This window comes from Ambystoma mexicanum, chromosome 9 (assembly GCF_040938575.1).
Source record: "Ambystoma mexicanum isolate Mex_15411 chromosome 9, UKY_AmexF1_1, whole genome shotgun sequence".
Classification (NCBI taxonomy): Eukaryota; Metazoa; Chordata; class Amphibia; order Caudata; family Ambystomatidae; genus Ambystoma; species Ambystoma mexicanum.
Window position 1 is genome coordinate 792,877,866 of NC_090931.1, and position 14,152 is coordinate 792,892,017.

A 14,152-nucleotide genomic window follows, 5' to 3' on the forward strand; every position below is an offset into this window, starting at 1 on the left:
ATTTCGACTCGAATATTCCTTATCGTTCTCGATGGCTTCTTAATCAGAACCGACGATGCCGCGATCCGGCTTCAAGAAATGTCGAGACTGCGGTAAAAAAATTTCAATAACGGATCCACACAAGGTCTGTTTATGGTGCTTGGGGTCTGAGCACCATTGTTCGGAGTGTGAGGACTGCATGTCCATGACGGCGAAAGCCCTGAAGGAGCGAAAGGGGAAGCTCGAGAGGGGTAAGTCAGCCAAATCCTCCTCGACGGTTTCGTCGGCTGAGTCGAGGCATTCGTCTCCTCGCCGTCAAACACTCCCATTCTAGATCTCAAAGCAGCTCCCACCATTCGTCGAGATCTAGACACTCAAAAAAGAGATGTCGAAGGTCCCATTCCTCATCATCTTCTGTGTCCCCAGAAAGAGTTTCCTGTCCCACCAAACAGTTCTTAAGCTGAGTGGGAAGAATTCAGAAAGAAAATGTTAAGCGTCTTCGAGAACGCGGCCTCGACCCCCTGGAAGACAGCTGAGGGTAATACCCCAGGTGAAAAACCCAAAAAATCAAAATGCCGCGAGTCGCAGCACCCGGCGAAACATTCCACCCGAGAGTGCCATGAGCCATCGGGTAAGAAGGCACCGTCGTCGACGCCGTCGTCGAAGGTTCCTTCAACGCCGTCGTCGAAGATTCCTTCGACGCACGGATCGGCGCCTTCGACGCCGTTGTCGAAGGGTTCTTCGACGCATCAGTCGATCGACTCGACGCCATCGTCGACGCCGACGCCGATGAGAGGACCAAGGCTCCACAGCCAACGGTGATTTCAAGGGCCTCCGGCACGACGCCGATACCGTCGTCGATGCCCTTGAGTAGGATCCCGATCCTCTCGAGTTCTTCGAGACCCCTTCCAGTTTTTTCGACGCCGTTTTCGGCGCCTTCGAAGCCTGTTACATCGCCGTCAACGACATCGACATTTTCTCGTCCAATAACGACGAGTTTGGCTCCTTTGGCCCTAGAGATGGGCTTTACTCCATTTCAGAGATCAGAATACCCTGGTCTTTCTTCAATTTATGAAGAATGGGAAGACTCTGACCCAGGAAACATTTGGTTTACAGAGAACCACGCTGCCTACTGCAGAGGATTTCACCTCTGAAGAAAGAAGGCTGAAGGAACTCTACAGGAGTCACTTCATGAGGCAAGTGGACTGGACACTTCCCCAGAAGTGGAATTTGTAAAGCCAGACCCAGGGGAACATGCCGAAACACCATATAGAACTCTGATGGCAAGAATAATTGAGTTTATGGGTTGGTCTGCGCCTTCACCTGTTTTCCAACAGGATGATCTAACAGATATATTAGACAAAGGCCCACAGGAGTACCCGGTGGTCCCCTTCCATGCAGCCCTACAAAGGAAAATTGCATCTAATTGGGAAACTCCCAAAGTTATCCCAGCAGTCAATAAAAGATTGTCGACGAAGTATAGGGTAGCGGCTGCTGACCCTGAATACCTGTCAAAACACCCAACCCCAGAGAGCCTGGTGGTTCAAGCGGCAACTTCATCCAGCATAAGGACTGCTTACCCTACTGTCCCACAGGATAGGGATGACAAGAGGTAAGACTCTATGGCAAAGAAGGTCTTCTCTGCCTGTAGTATGGCGTTGAAGTCCATCAACGCCACCTGTACGCTCGCCAGGTTCAGTCACACACTATGGGAGTGTGCTTCATCAGCGGCTGACTGCATACCCGAAGGAGAGGAAAAGGAAGCCTTCCTTAACATCATTAAAGATGGCAAAGATGCCATGTGTGAATCACTTCAAACGGGCATCGATTCCGCTGACAGTATCAGCAGGGCCATGGCGGCAAGTACAACAATCCGCAGGCATGCGTGATTGCGAAAGCCGGGCTTTGCCCCTGGTGTACAGGCCAGACTTTTGAATATGCCCTTTGACGGCTCTTCATTATTCGGGAAAAAGGCTTATGACAGTCTGGAAAAGTTAGACTTCTAAAGCAGCAACAAAATCCTTAGGAGCTGCTATCCGCCAAACTCCTTTTCGCCCCTCAGGAACCTCTGGGAGAGGAAAGTCCTTTCGCTATTATTCTGCATTCGGGAAAGGCAGAGGACAGCCGACTCAAAGAGGCCAAAGGAGATCCACCCGAGGTGGACGGGTCAAAAGTACTAAGACCGCAGCAGCAGCAGGTGCCTCTTTACCCTCGGCATCTGCATCAGCCGCCCCCAAACCACTCTGAGGCCTTCACACACAAGACACCTGTAGGGGGCAGGTTAACTCACCATCTGACGGAATGGCAGGCTATAACGTCAGATGCTTGGGCGTTGGAGACAGTTGCCCAAGGTTACTGCCTACCCTTTCTACACATCCCTGAGTCATCCACCGGGGAACAGCTCTCTGAAAGTTCCAGATCCGCTCCTCTTGCAGGAAATTATGGACCTGCTAGAGAAAGGTGCCATAGAACAGGTACCTGTAGCGGACAGGAACAAGGGCTGGTACTCCCCCTACTTTCTCATACCAAAGAAGGACGGAGGACTGAGACCCATCCTGGACTTACGAGAATTGAACAAGTTCCTCAGGAAGGACAAGTTCAAGATGGTAACTCTCTCTCAGATCCTTCAGGCCCTCCAGCTCCAGGACTGGCTGGTATCTCTGGACCTTCAGGATGCTTATTTCCATGTGCCAATCAATCTCAAGCACAGGAAATACCTGAGGTTCGCAATTGGCAACTCTCATTATCAATTTCGAGTTCTGCCATTTGGGCTGACCTCCGCCCCGAGGGTCTTCACCAAGCTGATGTCGGTAGTGGCGGCGAGTCTAAGGAGGGAAGGGATCCACGTCTATCCCTACCTGGACGATTGGCGATCAGGGCCGTATCTTCGGAACAGGCCCAGACCCATCTAGATTAGGTCTGCCTCTTCCTTTACAGACTGGGCTTCTCCCTCAATTTAAAGAAGTCACAGATGATACCATCTCAGAGACTCCAGTTCATTGGAGCGGTCCTGGACACTTCCCTGGGAAAAGCCTCGCCACCAGAGGTGAGGGCTCAAGATATTCTACAGATGGTCACCAAGTTTCAAAATGCCCAGCGTCTCCCATCCTTCGACTTTTTGAGGTTGGTAGGCCTCATGGCATCCTGCATCTTCCTTGTGCCAGAGGCTCGTCTGAGAATGAGATCTCTTCAGTGGGCACTGAGAAGTCAGTGGTCACAATTCTCAGGGAGAATGACAGACCTCCTCCTGATTCCGGACAAGGTAGCCCACGACCTTCAATGGTGGGCCTATCCAAAGAACATCTTGAAAGGAGAACTGTTTTGGCAACCATGGCCGGAGATAACAGTAGTCACAGACGCCTCGCTCACAGGGTGGGGAGCCCATGCCAACGACTTGACCATCAGCGGTCGTTGGTCTCCATCGGAGTCCAGACTACATATCAACCTATTAGAGCTGAGAGCGATCAGACTAGCGCTGAAAGCTTTCCTGCCATCAGTACAGGGGAGAAATGTCCTGATAATGACGGACAACACGGTGGCCATGCACTACATCAACAAAAGAGGAGGCGTAGGATCACTGCCACTATGCAGAGAGGCAATGCAGCTCTGGTTTTGGGCAATTCGGGAAGGAATCTCTCTATCGGCAGTCCACCTAGCCGGAGAGAAGAAATTGACAGCGGACACTCTGAGCAGGCAGAGCACAGTCTCCCACGAGTGGGAGCTAGCTGAGGAAGTCCTTCAAGAGATCTTCGCCCTTTGGGGAACCCCTCAGGTGGATCTGTTCGCCACAAGCACCAACAGGAAGTGCAATCTGTTCTGTTCAAGGGAATTTCCCCCAAGAGGAGCTCTAGGAGATGCGTTCGTAGTGGACTGGGAGTTTCCACTCCTTTACGCGTTCCCACCAGTCCCTGTTATTCCTCAAATGATCAGGAGATTGAGAAGATTCCGGAAAACCATGATCCTAATTGCCCCGGATTGGGCCAGGAGAACGTGGTACCCGGACCTTCTAGATATGTCCATCTGCCCTCCAATCCGTCTTCCACTCAAAGAGAATCTTCTCTCGCAGAAGGGAGGTCAAGTTCTCCATCCAGACACCAGAACCCTCAACCTTCACGCTTGGCTTTTGAAAGGTTGAGGTACAAGGATTGGGATCTCCCTGATGACGTCATGGAGGTGTTGCTTTTGGCCAGAAGACCAGCAACAAAGTCTTTATACTGCTGCCGTTGGAACAAGTTTTGCAGCTGGTGTAGGGAAGAGAATATCGACCCTTTTTCATGTGGTACACCAACGGTGTTATCGTTTCTACTCTACTTGGCAAACTTAGGCCTTCAAGTTGGCACTGTAAAAGGCTATCTCGCAGCGCTTTCTATCTTCAAGCGCACTGCGGAGGAACCATCGTATTTCAAAATTCCTCTGGTGGTACAATTTCTCAAGGGTCTAACTAATGTTTACCCTCCAAAACCATTCCAAGTTCCATTATGGGACTTAAATTTAGTCTTAAACTTCTTAATGTGCACTCCATTCGAACCTCTTCACTCTTGCGCATTGAGATTTCTCACGCTTAAAACTGTCCTACTGGTAGCACTAACATCTGCTAGGAGGGTGAGTGAGCTACAAGTTCTCTCCTGTAAACCCCCACATACAATCTTCCACAAGGACAAGGTTGTCCTACAGATGAAGCCTAATTTCCTCCCAAAGGTGGTTTCTGAATTCCATATTACTCAGAAAATTACCTTGCCTTCATTCTACCCTCCTCCCCATCCGGGGAAAGAGGAGGAAAGGCTACACAGGCTGGACCCTAGGCGAGCTCTCAGCTTTTACATCAGCAGAATGGCTAGGATCAGGAAAGCAGACCAACTGTTTGTAGGATACTCAGGTCACAAGTTGGGACTACCCATAACAAAAAAAACATCTCAAGGTGGATTATTTTGGCCATCCTGGAATGTTATAGACTAGCAGGGAAAGAGCCACCCCAAAATCTCAGGGCTCATTCAACCAGGGATATCGCAGCCTCTTTGGCTCTCCAGAAAGGGGTACCGGTCCGGGACATATGTGCGGCTGCCACATGGTCGTCCGCATATACAGTCACAACATTTTACAATCTGGATTCCTCCACTGCTCAAGAGACCAGATTTGGCAAGGCCGTATTACATTCGGTCCATCCCTAAAGGGATACATAACACTATCACTCCCTCCTCCAATTACATACCACTGCTATGGGAGTCTATCAAAGATAAGGAATACATCGGAGGACACAATCCCTTCGAAGAACAAGTTACTTCTTACCTGGTAACGTTCTTTCGACGGGATGTTCCTCTGACGTATTCCTTATCGCCCCTCCCATCCATCCCCGCAGTGATAACTTCCCTTGTGGTTGCAGCTTTCGCTCCTTCAAGGTTACTAACCGATTCAGGCATGTCTTTTCTTATGCCACAAAGCGGAACCGAGCAACGGACGCAGCGCGTGGCTATTTATGGGCATGGTGACGTCGGCGCCGATGGGGTGGCCGTCGAGGGACATCGACTCGGCGGACGTCGACGCGCAGCGCCCTCTACAGAAAAAATTTCCGAGGCCAGCAAGCTGGAAACGTATTATCAAAGATAAGGAATACGTCGGAGGAACATCCCGTCGAAAGAACGTTACCAGGTAAAGAAGTAACTTGTTCTTCTGTTTCAGAGGTGGCTTGCAATTACATCAATGTAGATCAAAATCAAAAGAAGCCTCCTAGTCTCTATCAAGTAAACTGACCTTTGCACTGCGCATTAAAGCGGTGTGTAAATGTGTGTGTAAATGTACCCAGGAAAATAATAAAGCTGTCGTATTTGCAAAATGTTCATGCTCTGGAGGCCTGGCAGGCAGTGTTTACAATTTACAATTAAACAGCATTTACTCATTTACATGGCGGAGTGCAAATGGGTAGGGCTAAAAGCCTGCGTACATCCGTGCACTCCGCCTTTTGACTTGCACTTATGTACTCTGCAGTTCAAATGACCAAAATGTGGTACCTGTATGTCGACACGTAACAGCTCCCCGCTGCCAAATTACACCGTGGAGCAAAATTAGCTCCTTGCTGTTCTTCTTTTAATTGTTGTTTGGAAGTATACATTATAAAATTATTTTTTCCTATTTTCTTTTGTCACGGACATTTAGAAACTGTTCAAGATTATTGCACCTCCACTTAGTGCTGGCAAGTCTCTCACAGGTAAGAATGCAATTTGAATGATAGTTGTCATGTTTATGCATGTGTTTTTTCTAGTAATATGGATGCGTGTTTCCTATTTTAAATAAGCATGTATTCAATTATTTTGTTCACCAATAAATGGGCCTCAATCACTATCGTTATTTTTAGTGCATAGCTCCACAACGTCCTTGTAAATGTGGAACAAAGATAATATGACAATGCAATGAAAGATCCTTTAACCTGGCCATATCATTGTCCAGAGAAACAATGGAAATACAGCCACTTAATATGCAAAAGAGACAATCTAGGTCTTACCTTTCCAGCGCTGGATAGGCTCTATGGGCACCGCCTGGTTTTCTTTTGCCTAAAGTAGGGTTGTCCTTTGTACTGCTTCCTTAGCCTTGCTGGCTTGTGTTAAGGCAGGATTCAATTGTTTGGGTTTTTGCCCCCTAATTTTGTAGATCCCTGTTAGGAAAGATGTGTCTTTTTGCTGCTTTCCATCCACAGACATCAATGGGACACCCTTACTTTTGCTATTGTTTTGAACCTTTCCTGAATGTTGGAGGTATCAATGAAGCATATGTACTCTACCCATTTTGTCTTGCTATGCTCCTCTGTTTTGGGGACACTGATCAGTCCCTATAGCTATCAGAACAGACAAACAAACTCTGTTAGGAAAGATTTCTCTTTATGCAACTTTCCCTCCATATTCTATGGGCCCCCTAACTTGTTGCTTTTGATTTTGAACCTGTCCTGACTTTTTACAGAGAAGTGAAGCCTTCAGATTCACTTCCCTGGCCTGTTGCTCATATTGTCATGGGGAAACTGATTAGGCCTTCAGACTGCCAGTACTGGGAAACTATGCTTCCCTTTTGTCTCTTACTTTTTACCTGTTTTGGTAACTTTTCTAACAGTGCACACAGCATCTTACAATGCAATGCATAGGGATACTTTTGTATTACACTAGACTTTTATACTGGGGATTTTGGTTACTTTTAAATGTGCCTAAGCACTAGCTGGTGGCAGCAATTACATTTTTTAATGTATTTTATTGTGGACATTTGCTGTGCTTGTTTACTAAACGTGGCTAGCGTCCTAAAATGGCCATGGCACGATATCTTTCATTTGTCCTTTGGCCATTCTGTTTCTTAGCCTTCTTCCTGGCTTCTCAGGTCAGGAAATCTCTAATACGGTCATGCATTTCACCGGGAAAGCTGCCTGTGCATGTAGTTTGTGTGTGGACCCAGGAAGTGGGTGGGATTGTCTAGTACCATTCCACAACCGTGATGCCAGAGAGTCTGGTGTGCATGCAGGAGTGAAACCCACAGTGGTCCTTTATTGGACCACTGCTGGCTGAGTGAGTGGTGCATATCCCTACCATTGGTGGGCTATTTTTTGCCATGAGCCAGGATTTGGGATAAGAGCATTCCTTCAGCCATTCCAGTAGATAGGAATTAGAGCCAAGTATCCCGTTCAGCTGACTGACGACCCGTGGATAACTTCTGAAGAAGCCTGGCAACCTTTTCTGCAATTTTCCCGTTGAATCTCTGCTGGCCTACCTGATCTGTGAAAGCCCTCTGCTGTGTTTCGACCCTTGGACTTGTGGGACCAACCAGTCTCGACGTCTTCTCTTTTTCCTGCAGTCTAGAGCCCTCAGAATCATCTTTGGGCCACCCGGTGGCCCGACCTGCTCGGAAATGGGCTACTGCGCCAGAAGCACTGCCATTTCACGTTTTTTACCTGGAACTTCAGTGGTCGCCAGCCTGTGCCGCAAGTCTCCTTCCCGGCAAGTTTCAGGTTCCCAGCATCAAGGAATCCTGCACGGAAAGGATTTCTTTGACCGCGGCTGGAGAGGCACCTACTGTCGCCTGTGTGCAGTGATTGTCGCTGGAACTAGCTTTCCTCCATCTGGACGAGTGTCCTGAAGAGGCCTGCATCGGTGCCTGCTGCATTTCTTCATCAAAATGGGTTGTACTCAACTCCTGGACCAGACCAGAATCTTCCTTGCACCTGCAGCTCTTGGGCAGCTTCCACTGCATCCAACCGCAGGAAAAACGACCTCAAGCAACTCCCAGTCCACCTGCTATGTCACTTCGGAATTCGGAGTAAGGGTGGTGAGTAATCGCAATAGTTACAGCCATCCCTGTATCCCCTATAGTAAACCTTAGAATAAACTTTTGTTTATTCTATTCTTTCGCTTTTTAATCATTGGTTTTAAAAGCTGTTCTTAAAGCTAGAAAAGGCATCTTGCTTACCTGTTATATCCTTGAGAGGTCTTCTGGAAGATTTTACACCACCACAAGAACTCTTCCTGCCTTTGTCCCCTCTCCTAGAAGGAACTTTCTGACTTCGGGCACAAGGCCTCATTCAACATAGGGATTGGACTTATAAAGTGTATTCGTTCTTGTGAACTGGTTTTCCTTACTGCATCATTACTTACCTTCTTTTAGTTGTCTATGTGAATTGTATGCATTTCTACAAACATAAGTGACTGTATATATGTTTTATAACTGAGTGTTGTGTAATATTACCTGCTTGATTCATTATTCTAGTGTTTTTTGGGCCTATAATAGAGTATTATTTGTTTATTTCACTGTGTGGACTCGTTGTGGAGCCCCGACCCTACCCACCTCCCCTGAGACTAAGCCTTGACCACTTTCCACGCTTACTTTGATTGGGTTTGGCTAATATCTCAGAGTTCCCCTGTTCACTATAACGAGAGTGGCCTTCTGAAATCTGTCCACCAGTACATATTTTAGAAATCCATCTTAATATCAGTTCTTTATTGTAATGTTCTTTGTTTATTTTTCCTGCTCACATCACCTTCTGTTTAGTGAGGTAGGGACAGTTTGTGTCCCTGTAACATTGGGTTTAGCAACTTTGTGGTTATTTGCATTATGTGTCCATGGTGGATTGGTGGCAGTATATACCTTCAGGGTGTGTGACGAATATTGTGATGTCGTCTATTCTCCCCGCAGGGGTGACCCTTCTCATGAGGCCAGGGAGGTGAGGCAGCTACCCGATGGTCCCCCTGGGGTGGTACTCAGCAGGAGGATCTCATGGGGAAGGATTCCCCATCTGGGATACAGGGAAGACCTAGCGGGAGAACACAGTATAGAGACCCTCATTCCAACTCTAATAACCCTCCCTTATGCCCTAATAACCTCTGAATTACCCTTGGGTATGTGTGTCAGGCTATCCGTCATATTAATACTGTGGCAAAGGAGAATAGGGATTATCTTCAGAAATCGTTGTATAGAAGGAATGGAACGAGGAGGAGGCACGGAACAATGAAGAGTGCCCAACAAAACCATATTCAACGGTCTAGCCTTTTTGGTGCCTTCAATATAAATACTAACGAAGGATTTACCAAAATGAGAAACTGCCCACCGACAAACCAAGAGCAGGGAAGCGGTTCCCCGAGGACAGTCGAGAGGCTGAGGACCGGGGCGCCGTCCGAAGGCAAGAAGCATCTCTGCAGGATTACGACATTGCAGCTCCTGAAGTGGCAAAGCAGGAGCACCACCTCAACAAGGAGGTGGATCCCGAAGTCCAGAACTGGAACAAGTGCCTCAAGGAAGCTACAAACAGCAGAGCTGCCACTGCTGGAGAGAGTCTCACAGTAAGATTTGTGAGTCAAGGTAGAAGGCAGACTAAACCCAGAAGCAGTCAGGAGACCACCACCACCACCAGCAGCATCACAGAAGTTACAGGAGCGCAAGGGTTGGTTTGTGGAGACACGAGAGGTCTTGCCAAGAATACCGAAAACAAATAGAAACCGGGGTCTGAGATCTGCATGCTGATACAGGACATCTCCCTTGGAGAGAGAGGAAGCCAAGTGGGCCAAGTCAAGTAGTGAGAGAAGCCTGGGTCGGGTGCAATGTGTCTTCCTCATGGTCACGCTTGGCAGGAGAGTGGACCAACTCAACCAAATAAGAGAGGGGGAGAGAGACCACGTCCTAGACCCCAGTGAAGGCCAGGGGAAGGGAGTCATCCCCTGCACTTGCGCGTTATCAATGTCTCTAGACGCAAGTGGATTTCAATCCGGTAAGTGTGGGATACCATAGAATGTTCAGATTATGCACGGGTGAGAGGTATTTTTCTGCCTATAAAGATTTAACCGTTAGTCAGTGTAATGTAACGGATGGGCTGTGTATTTAGTGGAATGAATGAGTGGAAAGGGTCAGCGACAGTGAGTATCTATGTGGTCATTGAGTAACCGTAATGAAATTACCCATTGTGAGAGGATGTTTGGGAATGATTGAAATGCCATCGCCAGCAATTTTGACTATACAAGACTGAAGGACGGCAGGACGGTTGATCTAGTGATAGGAACTAGTTCCAAAAGGGATAGTTATATCCATGTTGGTGTTTACGTTTCCCAAAGGGTAATATTAGTAAGGAAGTGTTTAGTAGAGACATGGAAGTGCTGGTTCAGAGAAAAGTTTCAGAGTTATGCCCACGTAATAAAAATGGCGAGAAAGGCATGAGAGTGGCTATCGGTATGTGGATTTATGTGAGGTGATCCATTAATAGGAGGAGAGCTTTTATGGACCTGACTGTCTCACTCTCTCTAGCATGCAAGAAGAGAGCAACCCTCTAAACCACTAAGCAGATTGAACCAACGCGGACCTAGTAAAGACATGGGACGGCGTACCATACTCTATGGATTTAATAAGCAAAGATTAATACGCAAGTATAGACTAGAGTAAAGTGAGATATCTTGTGGTGAAATAAAGTCTAAACGGAGGAGGTAGGACAAGTCTTAATGCTAGACACCGTTTCTTGTTTTGTATTGTTTGGTAGCAACCTGGATTGAATAATTTGAATACGAAGTTCATATTCTGGTTAATTACCGGCAGGAGGAAAATACAAAATGAATCAGAAGATAGCGGATTTTTCAAACTAAGAAGAATTCAGCTATATCAAACAACATGGAATGTAAGAGTAAGTATATACTCTTACACGCATGTTTAAAAAAAGATAAAAGAAAAAAGAAATATATAAGATTACTGAAATTGTTATGTATTATAGGTGAATGAACTGTTATGGTTTCGAATTACTACGTGAAAGTGAAGCGCTGTGGAAACACAGCGTTGAGGCAATTACCAGTGTTCTCTGTAAGTGAAGTGAGTACATTTTTGTGTATCTAAAGTGGTGGCAATAACAATTTTTTGCGATCGGGATTGAGTTGTACCGACTTAAATCAGGAGACTATAGATAACTGAGTCCCCGATACTTCATCTTTTAGGTTAGACCAGAAATATTTGGCCAAGCATACGAGTGAAGTTGGGATTTGTCCACAGCATCTGTCACCCCCATAAATGATACATGGAGGTGAGTCAGATGACATGACTAATTTGAAGTGTCATTTTGAAACACATTAAAAGTGCTATATGAATAAAAGGGGGATGACAGAATAATTGAGATGACAATGGGTTTTGTTTGTTTTTATAGGTTGTGTGGCTCACCCTACTGTGTGAAACAGGACATATTGAGTTTCCTGTTTTTGTCCTGATGACGGTTGCATGATTTAATGGACATAATATATGGAGTCCAACCCCGACAACCGAAACACGTGTCGACCAGAGATCTGTGGGAATATTCATATACAGATTGAGTTACCTGAGAATGGGCAAAGGGAACCAAATATTGTTGAAATTAAGATTTGTAGATAGTGACCAATGTTAGACGGTTATGTATGTATGAATTTAGGAAAGTGTGTGAAGATAGAATGAGAGTGAATAAATGGTGGGGATAGGTATGTGAACTGAAAAACTTTTTGTTAATTTTGTGTGGAAAATGGTTTATGTAAATTGATTTGTTTTTAAAGATTTATATAAAATGAAAAAAAAATTGATTTGAAAAATATTTATCGGTATATGAGAAACGAAAAATAAGTACTAGCTGTCATCCTCTATCCACTGGTCAATGTTGTGGTTTTTATCAATGTCACTCGGCCTAGTTAGATTGTTGTTTTTGTTTCTCCCTTGTTCCCCTCCCTTGCCTTGTCGCGCCCTGAAACACTTGTGTATGAGCGCGATACAAATAATATATCAATCTCAATTCCCCCTGACATGGTAAACTGCACAGAAAGACTGCAGAATAAAAGAGCATACTTGGCAGGTTAGTGAACAAAGTTGGTGCTGGCCAGGGGAAGTGAGTCATTCCCCCTGGCATTGCAAACTGCCTTTTATGAAACCTGATAAAGGCTAGGGGTAGGGAGTTATTCCCGCCGGCTGTCTTGAGAAACCTGAGCAAGTCCCCAGGGGAAGGAAGACATTCCCCCTGGCGTTGCAAGCGTGTCACATCAAGTCTGGTAAAGACAGGGGGAAGGTAGACATTTCCTCCCTGTTGATAAGAACCACGAGAAGTAAATCTAAAGGAGGATGAGGGTAGAGAGTCATCCCCCTGACACTGTGAACTTTACACTGAAGGAAATCACATGGGAAGGAAGCCATCCCCCTGACTGTCAAAAGTAAGCCTGCTAAGACCCAGTGGGGAGGGAGACATCCCCCCGGTGTTGTGAACTGGGAATCCAGGGAGAAGGGAATATTTTTCCCTGATATTGTGAAGTTGGCTAAACCAAATGGAAAATAGAGCAGGGGAAGGATGCTATACCCCTTGGTGTTGTGTACTGTGAAGCCAAGACAGATCAGGGGAAGGAAGCCATAACCACTGTTATTGTGTACTGTGAATCCGAGAGATCAGGGGAAGGAAACCATAACCCCTGGTGTTGTGTACTGTGAACCCAAGGGGCATCAGGGGAAGGAATCCATACACCCCCATCCCCTGTTGTTGTCTACCATGAAGTCAAGTAGAAGCAAGCCCGGGGAAGGGAGTCATTCCCCTGGCACAGTAAAATTATTGAGAACAAGGGACCTGGAGAAGGGAGACTTTCTCCAGGAACCCAATAGTGTTTGAGTTGGAACTCTACTTTTTGGAGCTGGAACTGAGAACTTTACAAAATCTCAAGCTGGAACTTTGTTTGCATTGTTTGAGGAACTGAAAGCTGAGGAAGAGAGTCATTCTCTCAGACAAGGTTCACACTTGCAATGGAACTGTGGTCCATTGTCCAGAGGAAGAGAGTCCTTCTTCTGGACAAAAATGATCAACATGTTCCTTAGTTTAGTTAAGAGTGCAAGGGATGGGAATAGGTTTTGACACATGACGGTGGACTCTTTTTATGTACCTAGGCATTCTGACTGTATACTTAGTTCTTTAGATGAGGAAGGGAAACCCCTCTTAGAGTTGGGGAAAGATAGGTTTCCTCTTTATTTTGGTTAAATAAGTCTATGCCAACAATCATGCCACCTGTGTCAGTCTCCTCCTTCTGCATCCTTACATGTGTTTCCTTTTTATAGTCTTGTGCACTTTTGCATTTTAATGCTTAATGCCAATTAAGAGTACCATACAATCTAAAATGTCTTTGCCACCAGATTTTCGCCTGTCTCTTGGCCATACTGCAGTTTGATCTTCCTGTGCTGGAGTGGCCCGGCCCTTCCATGTATGGTAAGCCCTTTGTCAGGCAATGCTCCAGCTTTTGGGGGCAAAGTGGCAGTCTTTTTGTGTGCCCGGATGTGGAGGCTGGTTCTGTCTGGACCCAGTACACATTTGTGCTCGAGTGTGCCTGCTGCTGGGCAGATGTAGTGGCCAGGGGTTTTCCTAATTGGACAGCCCTTACCAAGGTTGAATGGTGCAGATCCTTTCCATTGGTGGGCTGGGAGCAACTCCAGGCCATATTCTGCATAAGAGGGGGACTCCTGCAGCCTTTCGAAAGATCATCGTTGGAGCCAAAACCCCAGCGAAAAAGAGCAGCACGCTAAAGAGACCCTAAGCTCATTGTTGAAAGATTGCCAACAGCCCTTTCTTCACTTGTCCGGTGAAGCCCGGTTTCTTTGCAGACCTGAAGATCTTCATCAGTATTTCGACCCCTAGACTGGTGTCCACATACCGTCCCAACCTCTTCCCCAAGATCCAGCCACTGGAGGC

The 14,152-nt window shown here is 46.5% G+C and overlaps 1 protein-coding gene across 3 annotated transcripts in view; it reads left to right on the forward strand.

Moving 5' to 3' along the window:
* The window catches only part of VPS8 (VPS8 subunit of CORVET complex), a 2,529,257-nt gene that overhangs the window by 1,115,832 nt on the left and 1,399,273 nt on the right, over positions 1–14,152 (forward strand). For all 3 annotated transcript variants that reach the window (XM_069615741.1, XM_069615740.1, XM_069615739.1), the window contains exon 23: positions 6,130–6,181. In XM_069615741.1, coding sequence (XP_069471842.1) covers positions 6,130–6,181 — 52 coding nt within the window. The remainder of the gene's footprint in view (positions 1–6,129; positions 6,182–14,152) is intronic.